Raw genomic sequence first — 22,345 nt, 5'->3', positions numbered from 1 at the left:
ATTCTGCAGGTTGTGTGGCTCTATGTATCTGGACCTGCACACATTCAGAAAACTTGATAAGATTCCTAGCGAAATGAAAGCCGCTGGGTGGTCATTGCAATATAACGTGACACAATTATATGCATCTATACCTGGGTACAAAGTACATTAGATTACACTGTGCTACTATGTACTAGAGTCATGACAGAAGAGTTTACGACTGTTTAATACTTTCACTATAGCTGGCTTGTACAGATGACTTTATGCTACCCAGATAAAAACTATATACATGATTTCTGCACGAAACATACTGTTAGGTTACACACTAGTGATGCACCCTAGGGTCACAACAGTGGACGACTTAAACATCTTACAAAGGGATAAAATATTTTCTCTTCAGTCGATTTCGTGACCACAGACTTGAATAATGTTAACGATATACAAGTAAAAGGTGACTTTCTGGGTTTCTGGGTAAAACCAAAAGAAAATATATAACGATGGAAAAAGATATAAAACAAAGTATATTGTTTGACCCTAAACAATGCCCTCATTTGCATATCCATCGTCAAGCTTAATACTAATAAGCTGACTGGAATTATTGACAGGAGAAACTCATAGATCCTCTCTGATTGCTTCCTATGTTCATACGATGAAGACATTGAGGACAGCTGTATGTAACTAATAACAAACTGTATTAAGACTCTCCCTTGAAGGATATATGTACAGCTCTACTGAAAGAATGAATTCATGCTATATAGTCAACAGGAAATTACTTATGACATAACTGGCTGAGGTCTTTTCAGTATGTTCTATACATTTCGCATGCGGTTAAAAGATAAAAACAGCTCTGGATTTGACATTTGTGCCAAGGATGACGGAGTAGAAATGCAGCAAAGGAGTACCACGACCCAGGTTTTATGATCATCTTTAAGATTAATTGAAGTAGCTAATTGCTTTGTCTAGCTTACAATTATCCAACTTTTGAGCACATACATATATATGTCAACAAATTCCATCAATGCTAAGAACCCATGTATTCAACCTTTACACATAGGTTTCTGTCATTTATATTTTATTCTTTGCTTCAACAAGCCTTTCATATTTTGACCAGTGGAGTCGTGAGAAAGCACTTTGCGAAGAACTCCGGGAGGGGCATCTATTTTTTTACGAAATATGAAGTTCGTAAAAGTTACTCATGATGAATATTGTGTTTAAAAGCCAAGGTGTCACATAGACACACCATCATCGAATAGATTCCTCTTGCCTTCGGGAATAAATAATATTTTAAAAAAATATATAAAAAAAAGATAAAATATAATGAAAAATAAAAACAAAAGCTTTGCAATGGATGGTTATCAGTCTTAATGCTTCGATGACAATTATAGCAACCATTGCCTTCAGTTCTACATTACATAGACTTAGGTCTACTTAACCAGATATTCTAGAAATAAAACATGAGAACAAAGCCTACCTAGAGATCTCCCTGGTTTTATATAGACAAAACTACAGCAAATAAATCTATCAAAGATGTAAAAACTTAGTTTCTCAAGGGTGAGCATCTGTTCTGACACTTATGTAACCAAGCCAACAATATGTTGAATGTTCAAGTCTTTTGTTTTGGGCGGAAATATTTACCTGTCAAGTTAAACCAGCTGATGTGTAATAATATTTCAACAAAAATAAAATGTTACAGCTCACACGGGAGGGACAAGAAAAGGAAACTTATGGGAATTTTTATAGTTTGGCCTACAAAAGAATCTAAAAAGGTGAGCAAAATGTGGAAAGAATTAAGTTTTCACTTTAATTTTCCAAGGATAAAAACTTTGTACTTTTTGCTATTAACAGCTGTCGTTGACGGTCGCATCCGTCTACTGACCTTTATGATGTTACTGTATGGTGGAAGAATGCCATGTGACAAAATTGACAATTATAGAAACATGGAGAACATGAAGGAATGGAAAAGATTGCAACTAAAACTATGCCTGAGACAAACAACAAAAGAGACGTTGGCATAACAAGCCACATACTGTATGGGAGTGGAACCAAGACGATTTGTGCAACTGGTACCTATACAAGAGTACATGGGAAATCCGTGGGAAAACTACCTTCTGAGAAATGCCCCAAAATGTAAATGATACTTATCAGGTGGCTCAGAAGCCGTTCTGCGAAGGATTTCTGACTTCTAAAGCTGAAAATCTAAAGAAGGCTGGTTACCGAAGGCCAAGATACACGACGATATTGACAGCTCTATAAGAGTAAACAACTGGATGCTTTGGGTGGTAGAATAAGATGGTAGGTTGACCCGGGGTGACCGGTGAATAGGGGAGGTCAGTGTCAAAGGTCACCAGGTCACTCTAGACACGGTAGAGTGAGTGTGCAGTTGTTGTGGGAAGTAAATACATTGAAATTATACCTGGGCAAAGAAAAAAATAGTATTTTAACTGAAATTCTTACCTTGAGATCTCTGTGAACGACCCTTTTCTGATGACAATACTGAACAGCTGAAACGATCTGGCGAGAAGAGAAAGAGAGAAAGGGTTAGTCAGAATGAAAATTTGGAAGAACTCTGAACAAGACTAACGATAAATTGTAGAACCAACAATTATGGATAATCTTCACCTCTTGTAACCAACAGTCAGCACAATACCCCGGATCGATTTGGTAATTGTGAACAAGAAATGATAAATTCAATGAAAGAAAGTTCTTGGATCAGGCAGAGAAAACCTGGAAACTGAGAGTAAATGGTCAACAGGGATGAACTGGTTGAGACTCAAATAGGCTAAAAGGATCACCCTCAAAGCATACCTGTACTCATTAGATTGTATCATCATATTGTTGTCATTCACAACTTGTAATATTTCATTCAAGAACTTTTGAAAAGTTGAAATATCACATTTTTTTAGGGAAAAAAACTATTATTTATACTGCAAACGTTGAAAGAAACTCAGTCAGGCCTTCCAATATAGTCCCAATAGTATGAAAATACTTTCTTAAAATGCTATACTATTTTCTGTACTTTTTCCTTTTTCTGATGGAGGGGAGGGGAATGGGTGGGGGGTGGTTGGTCCTGTTTCTAATCAGTAGTTGTCCCCCTTTGTATCATGCATTTAATAAACTGTTTTACCGTACAGATGACAACTTTTCAAGGTGTATGATTCCTTTAATGACACATATTCATCATCACATTAAATTTTGAAAATACACTTTCAATTTCATTGCTCCTGAAGACAGTTACAACCCATGCGATTCAAAGAGTTTCACACCTGATTCACTTGATTGCTTAAAATGTGTATTAGCAAAAGAACAGCTAAACTAGCTACAAAAACACATTATACATGTGCGTTATATTCCTACATCAGGCTGTTGATTGCTTAAAGTGTGTATTAGCAAAAGAACAGCAAAATTAGCTATTAAAACAATTTATACATGTGCGTTATATTGCAACATGAGTCTGTTTCACCCTTTAAACCTGACTTGTCATTAATATGCCAAGGGGTACGAAACGTCTCCCTTTTTTTTTTTCTTGTTCATTTTGAATTTTAAGGGTTGTTGAACTGGTTACAACATTCTTCCCCCCCCCCCACGGCCCACCTTACAATTAAGTATCAAAAAAGCACTTGACGATACTTCGATGAGTGACTAGTGCAATTTTCACTCCGTTTTGTCTTTATCCTGTGATTCTCATTTCAGGTTTCACGTCTGAGGTAGGCTAGGAAGGCAAACTTTGGCTGCTATTTCCTCTCATTTCCTCCAATTTCAGTCAAACAGTAGACTCGAGTTAAAAGTGCATCTCTGTACACACGGAACGTGCCATATTCTGATGGATTCATCTCGAGCAAGACTTTTCATTGACTTATTTTACAGCTTTATTAAAGCAGAATTTAGCATTAAGGTTTAAGTGGACACAATTTTTTTATTTTTTTTGATCAAGTCATATCATAATTTACACAAAACTGAAAATGCTTCGATGTGATCGAACCATTACAGTTGCATGGTGCTACTGCATATGAATTAACCGAAGTTCTGCTGACTAATTTTCCAGACGATTCAGTTCAATCCAGTTCAAAAAATTTTGCGTGCGCAATTTTATGTCAGTTATTGCTGTTTCAATTACAAAAGATTAGGGTAATTCGACCTGTATTTCTCTGTGTAGTAAAACCATTGTGAATTATGTCTTCAGGTACATTACATGGAACATGGTATCATTCCATTAATGCTTGAATATCTTGCCACCAGATTATGACAAAGTTCAATGCAAACCACAGTTTTCATAGGATAAACACTTTAAGCATCAGAAAGAGACAAATAGTCCTGATAACTGTAATAGAGTTAATCTCACATTGTATTAAACTGATAATAACACATTTTAATGTCAGAAAATAAATTTCATAAACTTCTCGAAAACACACAACGCAAATTTCACTAGCAGTTGTTCTTGAATTGGAACCAATCCCCCCCCCCCCCCCTTATGATTCTATCAGCCTACAAATTTTGGAACTGTTAGCAGATTATCACCTGTCACAAGAAAAGAGAAAAAAGTGGGGGGGGGGGGGGGAGTTGTTGTATAATCCTAGTCATATCTAAAACAGCAAATTTCTGTAAATTTGTTCTATTGGGGTCTTCCACAACACCCTACTGTGCTAACTGCAGTACAAAAACCTCCCAGATGCCTAAGCACTTCCTTATGAACGACTGTCCTTCATTCTGTTTTTCATTTTCTCTTTCTCCTTTATTCTTTTTTATTCTTTCCTCTTGATTTTTTTTGGGGGGTGGGGGAAGGGGGGTATTCTCTGTAAGATCTAATGTACTTGTGCCTCTTTTCCCAACCTCTATATATAGGGAATATCAGCAACTTCTTTGTAGGTCTTCATTTCCATACAAGGAAAGTCTTTAAATATTAATTTTTCCATTTCAAATTTGGTACTGTCTAGAAACGACTAAGTACTGTACATTGACACAAAGTCACTTGGAACTGAGGATAGATATTACTCCCAGTAGAGGAAGATGACAGTTCCAGGAACATGACACCAGTTAGCTAATTGGTGGTTAAAAACAAACTCCAACTTAACCTGTCTCTTCCTGCTTCTGGTGCACCTATTAGCTGACAGTGGTAATTACCGTGGGGTGAACATGTCGAGACATGAACCGACTGAAGGAGGCCTTTGTCTAAAAAGCCGGTTAAGACGACCTCAAATGTGACTGCAATGTGGCTGTCTTTGATGTTAAGTAACGTGATCATCAGTAGATGCTGTAGGGAATACATTTAGGGTTCGAGGTTGTGTAGAAGTTTTGACAGTCTCTTATTTATGAAAAATAAAATATAAAAACTGCCATAATTTATCTTTGGACTCGGTATAGCTATTTGACCACTTTGCCAATTATATGAGCATTATTGTGATGCAATACTAGATAAATCTATTCCATACATGAACTGTCATATCCACAGAGTGAAGACAAATCACTAGGATCAGATAGAAGTCGTATGGAGTGTTGCACATAACGATTAAAATAATATTCCTATCAATTAATCAGATAAACTAGATAAAAACTCTTTGGATTTTGTTTGCACTGGCTATTGTAAGCCTAGCCTATTAGATTCTTCATGAATAATCAATTCACTTCTTTTGCCTAAGTCTCTGTCATCCAAGTTCATCCTCTCCCATTTCCTATTACTGTTCAACTTTTTTTTCCCTCCTTTTTCATCCATCGTAATCCTCTCGAATTTTCTCGATATTTTGCTCGTCTCATCATGAAAAAGCATTTACAACTTTGACACGGATACAGCAGTCTTTGCTTGAGATTTACAGTACATCTGAAGATTTCATGTCTGTTAATCTAGGGTGACATAAGAAAACGCAAGTAGCAAATCGGTAGCAGAGTTTTAGCGGAAATAAATAGCAATAAATAGTAATCACATTTAGCCATTTGAAGCTAAGACTGGATGTTTAAATAGGCTCTTTGGTACACACCTTGAATAGAACAAAAGCAAGAGTGGCAACATCGACTCCCCAATGAATGTAATTAAGCGAGCAAACATGACGTCAATGACGGCCACTGCATTACTACTCTCTTGAAGAACTGTGTGATCGATTGGTTACGTTTATAAAGATAAAAACTTTCTTGTAGTAATTATGTGAGGAGTGCATGAATGGGCATCATACAGGCATAATGAATAGTAGTCCCTTAGAAAATCAGCCTTGTGAAAAGCGATCGTCCCGATGATTAACCGCATTAGAAATTGATGACACCGTGGTGACATCATACCAAAGCCACAGGTTTTCCATACGGGTAAATAATGTATTGTTCTGTAATCTGAATGCAACAAAATCATCCTTGTGTTTCCTTTTCCAACAAAAGAAAGTGGTTGCAATCAACTCAAAGTTACTCTAATAGTTGACAATAACAAATTTTCCCCTCTAATGTTTGAAATGCATTTGAGGTTACAAACTTTAGCAATCATTCTATGCAAGGATTACTTAGTGGTTCCAAATTATTTCTTCCATTTTTTTCTTTTGTTTTCTTTTGTTTTATATTTTTTTTTATTAAGTAGTACTTTCTTGAGAAATTACCACATACATATTCTGTGGTGGGCTAAGTTTAAAAAAAAAGTTGGCCCCAGCTGCCAAATGCCCCCCCACCTCTCCCCACCCTTCCACCTTCCATCACTTGCCCAACATCCTCCCAATCATTAGATCTTAAGTAATTTATACATAGAATGATATCTGAATGTTAACTAACACCATGTCAATCAACCTCTCTGGTCACAATTTTTTTTTTAATAAACAGCAAGATGAACCATACAAACATGATTGTTGCTACATGATAATTCTGTACATGTAATGGAGAATAAACGATAGATTCATTAGCAAATGCCAACTGCCCCTTGCATCCACTAAACTAGTGGGACGTTTCATCAAAAGTGGCACCTGGTTCTGAAAACCTCAACTCTGGTTGTGGAACTAGTGCAACAAAACAATTTGAGGTCCTGTGTTTGCAGGAGACATTTATGCAATAAACAAACCACCTGTTTGGACAAGATGGGAGACAAACTGTACTTTATGGCATGACCAAGAAAGGGCTGAACAGTCAATCGAGGCTTACAGGTAGAATTAGAAACTGAAATTTTGTTTGTTTTAGAAATGGGGTAGTGCTTATTTCCAAGGAAACAAAAGCAAATAACAACAGCTGCTTAATGTCAATCAAAAGTTCAAAACATTGAAGATTTCCCAAGATATGGACATTTGTATGTTTTTGAGAATATTCAGTTTTGTATTGTTGTTGTAGATAATTTTATGTGTCACTGTCAAAATTATGGCAATAAAACTGCAAATTTGCCAAATCTCCTGCTTTTTACTGGGAGGTGCCTGGTTTCTAAGGACTTTGTATGCTCTCCTGATTTTATGTGCTACTCTCACCTCCAAGTTTGACTTCTGATTTTTCTTTTCTTGTTGCTCTTAATTGCAATCAGAAATGGACAGTGCCGATATGTTTATACCAATGTTAGGACCTTGGAGGAAATCTAAAGTTACTCAGATTTTGTTGTTGTTGTTGTACATAGCCGTCATTATTTCAGAGGTGACGTTTAACACCCAAAAATGTTTCTTTTCATATCACTACAGTATCTTGCCCCTATCTTTTGCCAAATCTCCCAATTTCGTTGAGATGGGAAACTGTAAATCCTCCCTATTTTGCTTGAATAGCACATGTCAGAATGTGGCTACTTTGGTGAGGATACAAAAATTGTCTCTGATGATTAATTTCACTGATAACAAGGAAGTAAATGAACTTGTTTCAAAGTCAACTACTTCAATAGAAACAGGTTATAATGTTTCACTACGAGAATGTACGACAAATATTTCGACTTCCTTCCAGATTCAATGGAGGAAATAAATGCCTGGTATGAGGCAGACCTCGACAACAACATTTCAAATGTTGTTCAACTTTGTCACATCGCAAGTATGACTCAAATTCTACTCGCCAAAAATGTGAACTTCATGTGCCACCAATAGTGTTGTGCTTTAGCCTCAGTGCACGTGCAATGTACAAGTAGGCTTGGGCATATATACATCTACTGCATGCAAGCCACTGTATAATATATACCGTGGAAATTGATCTTAGAAACAATCACTTTAGAATTCAGCTATTAACGAATGAAAGAATGAAAGAGAGGGGGGGGGGATGTGAAAACATGTGGCAGATGATTAACATGGACAACTTACAGTAGTTCTTCATAGAAAAGAAAAGTGCTCTGTAAAGTTTGTAAAAGCTCACTGCCTACTGTATAGAAGACTCCAATGTACGGAGACACATGCAATGGGGTGTGTGTGTGTAAGACTTGTCAACAACAATCTGCTATGCAATTTGGACTTGCTTCATGTTCACCAAAGAACCACCAACAACACTCCACCATTTTATTAGTGCTACACTTGTCTAGTGTCTGATGATAAACAAAGCTATGAAGGCTTTACGTGAAGGTTTATGTACAACACAACGAAACATAAATTCTCTCTTCGTTCTTTACTATCCATGAGCACTCTGAACAAAAGTTCCATAAATTTCAGCAGGAACCAGCTTTCTTCAAATTTTGCCAGATAATGGACATTATGAAGGAGAATGCAAAATACAAGTGAAATTCTAACAACAAAGAACTTAACTTCAGCGATCAGATTTAATCTTGTAAGGTTAAAACTTTTCTTGTTGGAAAAAAAAGGCCAAATATCTATACTTTTAATCATGGACTCAGAATTTAATTTAACTTCTACTCAAGCAGTGGTTTCAAAAAGTTGAGTGCAGCTTCATTTCCGATTGCTCAAAGCCGCAACTTCAATGCGACGTATTTCTTCAGGCCTCTTTATTAATTTATTTCATAAATTCTCCTGATACTGACAATTTTGTCTTTGATACAAAAAGCAAACATCATGGAAGAAGCTCTAAATAATTGACAAAGAGCTTCTTCAATCTTGAGATGGCCAAAACCAAAAATCTGAGGCAACGTATTTCTCCAGGCTTGGTTATCAATTTCATTCTTTCCTTCTCTGACACTAAATGTTCTTCTGCCTGTGATAAACAAAGTGACCATTACAGAAGAAAAAGCGTAAGATAAATTGATGCAAGAATTGCTCCCAAAATCTCACTAGCTTTGATGACCTTGTTTTTTTTCCAGCAGTTACCCCCCCCCCCCCCTCTTTGTGACATTCTTCTGGCTTTATGGAGCTTCAACCATGGCCTCCTAGGTCTGCATTGCTTGAAACCCACTCTTTACTTACGTAAAATGTAATTGATTTTTAATGAAGGATTTTTTTTTTTTAAGCCAGTGTGGCTCAAGCCGGCAGTTGCAATGAGATGTAGATCACTCTGAGCGGGTGGGTCATCTACCAGGCTCAGAAGGTTTTACTATCTGTGAGATCAAAATTCCCTGAACACAATCAAGAGTCCATCGTTAAACATGACAAAATTCACCAATAACGTCTGTGGGGTCTGCTGGACGTCTTCAAATTTAATTTGTTATAAATTTATCGGCTAATGAAATGCGGTTTCAATAAGAGCAAACCGTCGAATTCTGATCATTGTAAAGGATGGAATACCAGCCTGTCACAAACTCCAATCTAGCTTGTGACAAGGTAAACTCGGGGTGAAGTTTCTATATCGACGGCCAACTTCTTAGAAACATCCTGTTAAAAGCAAAACAACATCTGAATTCTCTCATGTTTTAACAACTCGTATGCCTGATTCAAAGAAAATGGGTTTGATCGTAAAAATGTTCGACTGAGGGAAAATTTGCATAATCAATAGGCATCGGAGGTTGGGAATGTTCAAATGAGATAATCCCTCCAGGAGCAAGTTCAATGCAATTCACATCTCGGTAAAGTTCAAGGTACACTGCCAAACTTGCGAAGGTTGTTATTAATGGTTAATCAAGAATGGCATATATCTGTTGTCATGTGAGAGGGGTAAGGACCAAAGTTTCTCTTACAGTGTTAAGCTGATACAGTATGGTAAACTTTGTATCATCTGATGTCTGCAGGCTTAATATAGGATTCCTATGCAAATTACTCATGCCAGCTGGTTATCAGTGTGGCAGCTGGCTCATGCACATTTAATTCTTCTTCATGTAATGGTGTAATGCTAATGGATACATGCTAAAGGTAACTGCTACAATTTAATAATTTGTAAATCTCTCACATGAAACTTATCCACTGGAAAGACGGGTCCACACACTAATGGGTGGAACCGAAAAGCAGACCTTGAACATTTTTCGGAGAGTTGGTTGCAGATGTCGTACAATTTATCCACAGATAGCCACCTGAGAACAGCCTTTATACATTCCCAGTCCCATCTATTCTGAATGGGGGGAGGGGGATGAACAGTCTGGTGGGTCATGACACAGTCCCCAAGGAAGTTCCTGGGTCATGGGCCTAAATATTGTGGACCGATAATGCACTAGAACAGTCCTTCTACTGACAAAGCTATTTGGACAATCTGAATTCATATGACTACATACAATGCCAGCTTAGTCAAAATGGAATTTTCAATTATAAGGGCCTTCCAAAGTATATACAGTATCCTAACCAACACCATGATTAACATAAATGTACAAAATCTTTCCATTTACCTGTCTAAATTTTGCTCTAGCTTCTTTCTCTTTCATCCTTCCGTGGGCCACTAAATAATCAAAAACTTCTCCGCCGCTTGCATATTCCATTACCAGATATAACGTCTTCTCCGATTCAATAACTTCAAATAATTTAACTGCGTAAGAGAAAGTAGAAACATTATAACCATATTTGAAACCTACATGATACCTCTATAAAACTGTGGTAAATGGAAGATCTGTTAATAAGGTCATTGTGGCTCACTACATACATCGAATCATGTCACTTGTATTTAATTATTACCCACAAGATCCTTTCCCCTATGCCAGGGATTGTCAGAAGGCAGTCTGCATAACCTTTCAACTGGGCCAGCAAAAAAAATACAAAAATTGACCCCAGTCTTGCAGTAATAAGGTTTCAATGCAGGTTCTTACAGCCTTAGGCTTTTGCATCCCTATGGCCTACAGTACCCTGCAAATGATTCAATCTAGGTGCACTAAGATTTTGGTTTGTCCTGTGCTCAAGCTTACTAAAATTTCCCTTTTAGCCCTTTTGTAGCAAATTTACTTGAAAACCCCTACACTATGTTCTAGTCCCACCCTTGACATGTAACATTACTTTCCTTTTCACTAGAAATCTGTTAAAGTATGATAAAATAAGTCAATAAAATTCCCAAATCATTTATACTAAAATCTGTTCTTTTGTTATTGGCTTCCAAACCTGTCCTGTCATTTCATTTGATTTGTTTGTTTACTTTTCTTTGAGTTTTGCTTTTAACTAGCCTGTTCATAAAGTTCCTTGAATTTGTGAAAAGTTATAAGATACCATCAAGCAGTTCTCTTGATAACATGACTCAGCAAAGACAGAATGTAAAACAATGCAACTTCACCATCTTTCATTACACCTCTCCTCTTTCCTCATACCATATGTTCATCCAATGAGTCATTTTGAATTTCTTAAAAATTCGGAGAAAATCTTTTCAAAGTACGGAAATGTCACTTCCCAATTACAATATGAATATTTGGAATCGCTTCATTTCAGACATTCAAACAAACAAGCCAATTTTGCCGAAGGATTGATGTGATTTCATTTTCTCTGAAGATTGAAGGAGACCCCATTCTGCAGTGTTCCAAGCATCTCAAAATACTAGCTAATGTACACTTCCATCATGAATGATGGAATTCATTCTAGATCCCAAGATTTTGTTCTCATATGCCTAGCATTTCATAGACTACTTATTTATCCAATAAAACGGCTAAAATGAATGATTATGTTTTCACAGATTTTATCAATTTTATCATATGAAACAACAAATTGTTTTTTTCTTACCTATATTAGGATGATCTAGTGACTTCATAATTCTTACTTCTCTGTACACCTGTAAGAAAACAGATAATAATCATTAAAGCAGAACAATAAATACATAGACATACAAAACATTGTCAATCATCCAAAAGGACATTAGGTACATGTATACATACTGTATATGGTCAAGTGACAGGGACATTCTGCTATGTACACCATTAGTTAAGGAAGCTACCATCTTACATTATCACATGGAAAACAGACCATACGCTAAAATTCTTTTCCTTTCGTTTCTTTGCTTACCATACTAATTAATGAACAACAGGGCAAGAGCAAATTAAATACAGTATAATGTCAGTATCGAAGAAAGGGAAAGCAAAGGAGTACAAAGTAACAGTGTTTTGGGCTTGTACTCTAAACTTGTACAATACCTAAAAGATTACAGAACATAAGAATGTTAAGACGTATGTTTTAAATTAAATAAAGAAATAAGTCAGTGCTACACCAGAGCAACATTCTTGTGGGGTGAGGGGGGGTCGGGTGTGAGGGGGGAAATAGCAATTAAAGATTAAACTGTTCCAAATATGCAAGAAGACACGACGAGGCTTCAAAACAGAAGTGAAAATTGGAAACTAACATTTTCAGCTGGAAAGACAGAAGTGTTGCTGTGGCCATGGTCCACCAGGATGGGATCATCTTTTTTTGGGGGGGGGAGGAATGGGATCATCTTTTTTGGGGGGAGGGGATGGGGCGATGGGTTAGGGTTGCAGGTATCTGACTTAGAAAAAATTAAAATGTCTGGAATGTCCTATTCAATCAAATTTGATGAAATCAGTTCTTCAGTTTATTCCTCCTAAATTGATAATGACTTTGCGACAAACTGTATGGAACTAACTTGGCCAACCAATTTTTCCTTTGTTAGCAACAGCATCCAAAATGTGACCTGAGGCAGGTCAGCAGGGAACAGTGCAAAAAATGTTACCAACTGTGGGAATGCCAGGTAGATCTTAGTGTGTATGCATGTATGGAGACAGATACCAGAGGAATGGAGTACACGCCTACATCACCTGCCCCAGGCAACTACTGTATATAAAGCATTGTAATAATGTTATATTGATCAGTAATCACCAAAGTGGTGTTTCTTGAAAGTAATACATGATGATGATGGACCTGTAGGGCAGTGTAGGCCAAACTAATTTCTCAAAACTTAACACTGGACACATACGTGTACACACAAGTCGTTTTTTAAGGTTTGAAACGTACAGTATGAAAGCCTTTTTTTTTTTCAAAAGTCATCTCACAGAGCATATTGAACAGTTATTTGAGGCTCAAGGGTAATATTATCATGATTACAGACCAGATACAAAAACTTCATGCATCTCTGAGAATAGAGCTACATGGCATGGCACCACTATCCCTGGTTTATCTGTTTAAACTTATATATAACTTATCAGCTCTAAAGAAGGTTAAGTAACCATCTTGAATACAGACTGTCAAAACTGGATAGAAAAGTTATTGCTGGTACATGTTATGAATTTACAACAACAACAACAGCTAAATTACATCCATTTCTATCCAAAGAGCCCACCCCACCCCCAACAATCAGTGTCTAATTTCACGGTCCCTGGCTAAAATTGAACCACTCTTCGCTGTTATACAAAAGGGATTGTTTATGTTTTGTTTTTTGGGGGGGGGGAGCTGAAGAAAACACCCAACATGGATGATTAACATGCATGAGTAGTGTTATAAAATGGTTCTTGCTCTTGGTGAGGGCCTGGATGAAAAGTAGGAAATAACAAGCACATTATGAGTTTTCCAAATGTTGTTTGGTTAATGAAAAGAGGAAGTGATCAACAAGTCAAAAGCAAACCATTGTCCAGTTCAGATTCGAGGAATAACGACATGCCAAAAACAGGCACCACTACATACAGTAGACTACCACACTAACGTTTAAATTCATCAGGCTTCCAAAATTATAAAGGATTTACTTCACACATGAAAACCTAAAAATACGTAAAATGGCCAAGGGTGCAATTCTCAATTGTTTGGACAGTGTAAAGAGCAGTGGCAGAGCTAGGGGTATTGGTCAAGGGGGGCGAGGAAGGTCTGTACGGGGCGCTTTCGACACTATCTAAGCGGAGCGCCACCACAGGTTGGCGCGGAGCGTACAGAAATTTTTTGAGTAAAGATACTTCCTAGATCGCCGGAAATGACCCTTTCCTGGCCTTGCTAATTTGCAGATAAACGAAGAATAAATAGGTGTCATCGCCAACAAAATGTGACAAATGTCAACAGGTAGATGAGCTGAAAAAGCTGAAAAGGGCGCCAGCAGTCCATTTGAGTCTGTCAGGGGGGGCATTCGCCCCCCCTGACTATATGGACGCTCCGCCACTGGTAAGGAGCGTGTGTTTCAAAAATACGTTTGGTGGTAAACTGCAATTTTTTATTCCTAATCCAAGAGAAGAAATGAAGGGCTAAAGATGCACAGCGAAAACTGTAGCGATCATAAAGCAATGATATTTGTATACAGTATATACCTACAGTAGCTTATATGTAAGGCCCAGGCACTGCAAGTAACACTGACATCTCTGCTAACTGTTAACGTTAAAACTCAAAGTTAACGTTAACAGTTAGGCTATTGCCTAGCCCAGCAAAGAAGAAATGGATCAGGATTTTAATGAGGCTGGATCAGTATTTTTCAATGATCCTTGCAATACTACTGCAGTAATCAAAAGGATGTTTTAGATCATAGTTTCATGTTATATTGCATTATCATATATTCACCTCAAATAGCACCATTCATCGTCCTGAGTTAACCATAAACCTGGTAGGTAACTAATTATAATAACCAGTTTCAGACTACGAATTGCATTTTCTCTATGTAATATATACTGTTAACATTGAGTTATCTTTATGCTATACATGTGTGGGGTTTTGAACGGACATGGGGCGCTGCTGATACTATATAAACATTTGATCCCACACTAGCAGGTGTTTCTTTCAAAAAGATCAGGTTACCCTAGATGGCAAACATTTACCTATCCGTTTGAATATTTGCTCAAAGAATTGACAAGCTTTTTGATATATAATAAAAATAAAGATAAAATATACATAGATGGCAGAAAAACATCCTACTGTAGAGAGTAACATCTGTTGTTACAAAAACATGTACAACACTGAAGTAGTACTGCAATCATCAAAGCAGCTTTTTTCAAATTGGTTCTTCATAAATTTTCTGAGTCTACGGCAAAGGCAAGAACAATAATAGTTCATGAGCTACAATCTACAGTAGCTGTCTTCACTTTAGATACTCAAAAATTTGAAAAAGTTATAATTTGCTCACTGTATTTGTTTCTACTTGCATAGAATAATTTAATGTTCAAATTTTGTGCTGCAGTTTTGGAGGTCCTAAAAAAAAATGCTACATGGTTTCTATGTCAATACCTTCTATCATTTTAAGCTAAATAACTTCCGCTACCTAGTTCCTTTAACAATTGTTATTGAAGAAGTGAAGGTAACTGTACATAGGTTGCTTTTATTCATTGTGAATATTTTGACAACTTACAGCTAAACTACCTTTCACAACACATTGGCTAGTTTATGTCAGAAATAAATATATCACATTTGGTGGTCACCTTTGATACTAGGACACCATTCTTTGGTCTGTTTCAATTTCAAACCAACTGAATATTCACAAAGGTTACCTTTTTACTGTACAGTATATTGCTTAAACTATAAAGCATGACAAAAACCAACCCTACTTATCTCAGAAAACACCAAAATTTACTGGGTTTTTATTTTTCAATTACTGCAGGACTGATGATAATTACCTGCCTCCAATACCTGCCTGCACTCCTTTCTACCCTGTCTAAGAACTATGAACATTCTTCATCTTCCTCCATCAACCTCCTCCCCCTCCCCCCCCCCCTCCCCTACTACTATAGGGTCATTGCCATTACCCAGAGTATACCATTCAGAAGTCTTAACATGATTTTCTAGCCTTTTCTAGATAATACTAGGAGAAACATCCATGTACAGTAGTTCAACTTTTTTGTGAACGTACATGTACATTGGGAATTCAAAATTGAGTTTATTTCTGTCATTTCCTCATTAATTAGACCAACAAGCACTCTGTTGAGCAGTGTGACGTAAACACGCAGAAAAGACAGTCACAGGAAATTGGTTATCCAACTCTGCCTTGGAGGACATTGCAGTTTTCCTCATATAATGTGCAACAACATGGCATTGGTCCATTTTATGTAGTAAACAGACAAAAACAAGCCAGCAAATGATTGACAAAAACTAAGAAATCCTTCAGTATTTTCTAAACCCAACAAGAGACTTATTAGTGAGATATAGTTTAGGAATTCCTTTTCATTCTGACAATTTGGCCTTTAGGCACCTTCTTACATCAGTATTAGTCAAAAATTCCTTGTCACTTGTACAGTATATATCCAAACCATTCAGTTTTGGAATATTTACTTCCCTCCTTGCTTACCTGTCTCCCCACAGCATAACACCGATTGGCACTGCCCGATGGTGGGAAGCCTGATGAGTGGGACCTACAGTAGTACCCGCCAGACCTCGCATCACCTTGCTACCAAATGCTGACTCAGCCTTTAAAGTGTCAGATAAATTACAAGCCACCGATGTTGTCTGCATTCTGCAGGCTGCTGCGCTAAGTATGTCCTCTGATGGCATGCCATCAGAAAGTGATGTCGAGGCTGCTACCACTCTTATATTGAGAACTCTGGTTTTGCTGAGACAATAGGTCTTCTCGGTGAGATAAAAAGATTTGTAGTAGCTCCCCGAAGACACTGTCTTCTCCAAGTACCATTTGAGAGCACTGGGCACCAAAGTAAGTCCTCCGTGACAGACGACATCGTTTTGGCAAGAAGGATATTAGAGTAAAAATCATAAGACCTGGTTCTTAGCAATGAAAGCTGTGTCTGGAACCATCCTAACCCTGTGATTCTTGAGTCTTATATGATTATTCTTAGTAGATAAAGCATGAAGATTGCTCCTCCTTCTTGCTGATGCCACCGAACCTCCGCAGTCGGGAATCGTAAGTCACCACTGTTGATCTCCTTTTTGCGTTTGCTGACATGGTAGCAACTGCATCTGAAAAGCTTCTACGTAGTCTCATGGAAACGACATGGCATCTGTTTGGTACACCCTGTGGAGTCACAAGCAGGTCTATCAAAGGCTTCCCCAGGATGTGGAATATCCTGTCCCACGTCCCCTGGGCTAGGGACCACTCGTTCGGGTCTAAGGGTCCTCTTGACTATGCGTCTACATTATGTTCTGTTTCCCCGTTCTGACCCCCATCAGACGGAGCTGCCATGGTATCATTTGTAGTCTGCACAGCTGAACCACATCTACCAGGCTGGTCATCAGTCCCAGGCCCCTTAACCAATCCCCGGCTGGAGACTCCTGTCATGCCAGTAGCTGGTCTAATACTGCCTCTACTGACCCCTACTCTGTATTCCGAAGGAAGTACCATTCCTCTTTGGAAATACAGTCCCGCCCCCAGGATCCTCTGTGTCGGGACAGTGTGTTACTTCGTCTCGTTGACAATCCCCCCCTAGCTCTTTCTGTTGACGTTGAGTCTCGTAGTAACTTCCAACTCTCCCACCACTAACGAGTCAATGAGATAGACAAAACTGTCACACCCTCCCCTTTTATTCTGAGAAAAGAGACTTCTGTTCCTACCACTCTTGTGAGCACTCTGGGAGATATAGTTAGGCCAAATGGTAGTGCCTGGAACCCATAATCTCTCCCCTCACACCAGAAGGTTAGGTAACATCAATGTTCTTCGTGGATTGGTTATATGTAGCAACGCGTCCTTTAAGTCTGCCCGCCGCCCACATACCCTGTCTGAGTAGCGGAGTAATATTTTTTTTTTTTTCCAGTTAATGTATTTTTTTTTATGGAATTTTACGAAAATTATTATCGAGATGGTTTCAAAGATTTCAAAATAAAAATAGTATATACCTGTATCCTTCATTTCTTTGGATCCTACGGTTACATTCTTGCAAACAGATAATCAATTTATTTTGACGGACTGCATGATAATCACTATAGCTACAAATACAAAGTTCTTCTGTACAAGATATGGTTTCTTAATGACTTTTGAAATGAAAATTATTGAACATGAAAATGTTACAATGTAAAGCAAATACATTATTCCACCTAACAATTGCTATTGCATTGCTGAGGTCAATATGAAAACTTGAATCAGAATGTTTAATCCTAAGCACCACTTTACGGTATCATGGTGGGAGGGGGGGGGGGGGAGAGGGAAGATTTTCATAACATTGGCAGATAGCACAAAAACATAGAGAAATGAATACATCTGCAGTTGAAGAGAAATTGAAAGCATCACTTGAAATACTATCACTGGCCGTACCACTTCACAACTTTTTTCTGTTTAGTCGCATAGCTGCCCTTTAATAACAAAAAGTGCAGTTCAAAAGATTTGCCCTGATCTTTAATGGAGTGCAACAGTTTACACAATGCCATAGCAACTAAGCTACAACATTGATACTGGTTGGTATTACGTAGTGTATATCCAACATAACACATCACAGCCACACAGAATCATTCTAATGGTGTCTTTAATTACTACATGGTGAGTTTGTTAATGAGTCTTGCTTATGGCTGCTACATGAGTAACATGTCAAAAAATTCAAAAAAGAAACCAGAACCAAGCCAACCAAAGCCAAGGAAGTTTTTGATATATGCTGCTTTTCAAATGCCCTATTGGAGAAACATTTCACCTTGCCTATGATACTTGGTTTATAAAAATTGGGAATATTCAGTTTGTTATCAATTTCTAAACAGAACTATCAAGATAAGGGGGCATGATTTTACGGGACAGGCAAGAGAAAATATGAATTCATTCAAACATAAATTTTCCATGATTAATCCTTTATAGAGTTACTTAGTTGAAAACTTCCATTCTATACATTTAATCATTTAGAATTGCTACAAAGCTATACTACTGTACAGTGCAGACTGAAGATGAGTTTCTAACTGTATGTGGAAGAATCTCTACATGTTTTGATGCATATCAGCTAGAGGTTATAAAATCTTTGTGACCTTTGACCTAATATTCTCCTGCACAAGCTAAAAGTTGTAAATGTACTACTCATTGGACAACGAAGATCAAATTTGATGAATGTTTACTTCATCCTCCTTGTACAGTAGGGAAAACTGTTTTCTGTGTTTTGAAACTGTGACTGCTATTTTGACTGCTATTTGACCTTTGACCTTAACAGCTGGTAAAAATCAAATTACAAACGGCTCAATTGATCTTGATGATCAAATTGTTAAAATATTAGTAACCACAGAATTTCTGTTAGTTGAGAACAATGTGTACTTTTTTCAACAATAGTTAAAAAAAAATAGTTTAAATTTTGTTTGTCTGAACATGTGTTTTAACATTCTGATACCGATTATTTCGTGAAAAAGTTACTAACTAACATTAATAAGTACTCACTACAGAAATTTCTCTACTTATATCATCTACTACCTGTATGCCTGGGAATGGCGGTTTGTTACAGGTATGGAGTACTATGGATGTACCCAACGCTGGTTGTTCAAAGTCACCATGCCACAAAGCCAAACATAATTATACAGGGTGACGAGTTACATCTTTAATATGAAAAATACTGTTTTTACAGTCCTGTACACACTGACTAACATCGAATGGCACACGCCTACACAAACTACAATAACAAGGATGGGTGTGTGTGTGGCTTCCACCAGTCTCATAGACTTTGATAAAGCTGTTATAACCCATTGAATAGAAACTGCTGCAACTGCTACAGCAATCAATTCACCATAATCTAATTGAACAACTATTGTTTGCATTGTTACCAATAGCAGTGCAATACAAAACCAGTCTCAAGAACACAATGGTATATTACTGCATGTGTAGTGCTGTTACTTGAGAGTACATTTGTTCTTTGTAATGTGTTACCATGTGTGTGTCTGTGTGTATGTACTTATACTGCCAAGTATTGCTGATGATAATGAGCCATATCTATATCTCTGCTTTTGTATAATAATATATGTAAGGCAAAATATGTCATCAAACAGGACAACATTGTTCACTACAGGTGGCGAAAGCCTACAGTGGAATGACAGCCCTTCCTTACTGGTTTCGAACCTCTGGACATACAATCAGCGTCCATGGCCTTGTTGGTTAGGGTTTCTGCATATAAAGAGAGAGGCCCGGGTTCGAAACCAGGGGAGGCTGGAAGTGTTTTGACTGTTCTGGAGTTTCCAACTCGTAACAATTTCTAATATATACAAACTGTGTATCTAATGTGCAAAGGATACAGGCTTGAGTGGGAGGGATATTGGTTAGTATGTAAGTCAAATATGCATTAATGTTGCTATTGACTCTATGTTTTGTTTCAAATATGAATTGAACTACTTTCAAACAAATTTCTGAGACGATTACTACAATTTTAAGAAACAGTACTTTCAAGGCTCTCCTCATAATTTGTCCTTTTTTCTTAATTTCTTTTTTAAAACTTTTATTAAAGAGGACTACTGTAGGGACAAAATTAATTACATTTATATATTTTGAAAACTGATGTATGCATTGTGTCCATCAAGCCAGACAAGGTCAAAGGTTATGGTACAGTATTTATGTATAATTTAAGCGAGGGTGACTGTGAACTTGTATTAGATTGAACTGGAATAATGGGCAGAGTTTAAATTTTTCAGAAATGATTTGTAAGAAGATGCTTAGAAACTTCAAGAGTTCCGTGGTAATTCAGAATGTTTCCAGGGCTTACTTTCATTCTGTCAAAGGTTTCGGTTCATTGCGAGGTACTTTCCCTTTCCTCAAACGAGAAGATAATTAGTAACTAATTGTTTCCCAAATGAAGCTGCTTTGCAGACAAACACTGGCACATCATCACACGTACATTCTCTACGTGTACGTGCAATGGGATAGATGTTCGCAGATCAGGCTGAAACTTGCAAGTAATATGACCAACAGAAGAGTAAAATTCATAAAAATGATGAGGATATTCCAAGATTATGTCAGCAGCCCTTCAAGAAGTATTTTTTTGTTTTAAAAGATTGGTGACAAAAATGCCAGATTTTCAGTTTCTAGTTTTCAAATTTTCTTTCAAAGAAGACAATTATGTTAAGATCCATGTCCTTGATTCAAGAAAAATTGCAGCTTTTATAGAAGAACTCCTGGACTTTAATATACTTCAGAGAAAAGTTACTTCAAAGGAGCAAAATTTTTACAATTAGCAAAAACAACAAGAGAACCATGTATTGTCTACTCAAAGACAACAGCGTCAATATTACGAAAACTTTCCTTTTTGGACCATGGAAGTAGATGTCCAATGTTTAGTTTATAACTTCCATATAAATCTCTTGTCAGTTACAGAATCATCAACATATTAAAGTAAGGCCCTGATTACTTAACTCCACGCCATTCGTGTTTGTCCCTTTAAGTTGACTTATAACAGTCTGCATGCATACCATAGCATAACTATAGTATTTGTTTACTCTTATTAGACAGGACTTAGAAGAAAACATGAATCATTCAAACTGGACTTTGGAACTGATATCAGGGTTGTAAATGTGACACTGAAGCGAGACGAAATATCAAACATGCAGCAGCTTAGAAGTACTGTAAACATCAGGCATGTACACAAAAATCTGGCTATTTACTGGCTAAATGGCAGTGAATTTTGCTGTTTGCCAACAGAAAATGAACAACAACAAAACAGGATTGGTAACTATCTGCCAGTAGACACTGTCAGACTTCAAACTCATGTATTCAGCTAATAACTAAGTTCGCCAGACATAAACAATCTGCATCATTTCCAGACCTAATGAAAGCCCTGTATTACTGCTTATTATCAGTAGCAAGTACTATTGCATTGCTCCCATAAGCTTGCACAGTAAATAATATGTATTGTAATTCAGGAAAATGCCATTGAGAACCAGAATTTAGCCAGTGGAATCTTTTTATGCAGTTGGCATTTTTAACGAGTACAATAGCTAAAATTGTGAAATTCTAAGGGCCTGAACTGGATAAATGATACAACGAGTCTTGTCCAAAAGTGACTATTTACCTCCAAGTGAAGTCCGGTTTCTCTATGATCTAGAATAAATCTGGTCCTTAATGTATACACATAGAGTTTATCACACATATTAAAGGGTACCCATCTGATCATCATTTTTCTGACTACCGAATAAATAACGTGGTAATCCAAAGTATATCTTTTGTTTACAAACAAGTGTACATATCTTGTTTCAATCAAAGGTCAACAACACCTCATGCACCACGTAATAACAAGACAACGCCAAAGACATAGATTGGAGGACGAAATTGTAATTCCAGGTCTTTAATGTCCGACAGTGATGAATCACTACGTGTTGAAGAGTACGATAACAATCAGCAACTAACCTGCCTTCTAATTTCCCAAAGA

The 22,345-nt window shown here is 37.2% G+C and overlaps 1 protein-coding gene across 11 annotated transcripts in view; it reads right to left on the bottom strand.

The window, feature by feature from the left end:
- The window catches only part of LOC139972076 (MAP/microtubule affinity-regulating kinase 3-like), a 92,198-nt gene that overhangs the window by 44,260 nt on the left and 25,593 nt on the right, over positions 1-22,345 (bottom strand). For all 11 annotated transcript variants that reach the window (XM_071978978.1, XM_071978977.1, XM_071978980.1 and 8 more), the window contains 3 exons: positions 11,901-11,949; positions 10,592-10,728; positions 2,434-2,490 (listed from right to left, as the gene is read on the bottom strand). In XM_071978978.1, the coding sequence (XP_071835079.1) occupies positions 2,434-2,490; positions 10,592-10,728; positions 11,901-11,949 (243 nt within the window). The remainder of the gene's footprint in view (positions 1-2,433; positions 2,491-10,591; positions 10,729-11,900; positions 11,950-22,345) is intronic.

The sequence above is a fragment of the Apostichopus japonicus genome, chromosome 8 (genome assembly GCF_037975245.1).
Source record: "Apostichopus japonicus isolate 1M-3 chromosome 8, ASM3797524v1, whole genome shotgun sequence".
Taxonomy (NCBI): Eukaryota; Metazoa; Echinodermata; class Holothuroidea; order Aspidochirotida; family Stichopodidae; genus Apostichopus; species Apostichopus japonicus.
The sequence above is the reverse complement of the archived record's forward strand: the minus strand, read 5'-3'. Positions and strand labels throughout refer to the sequence as shown.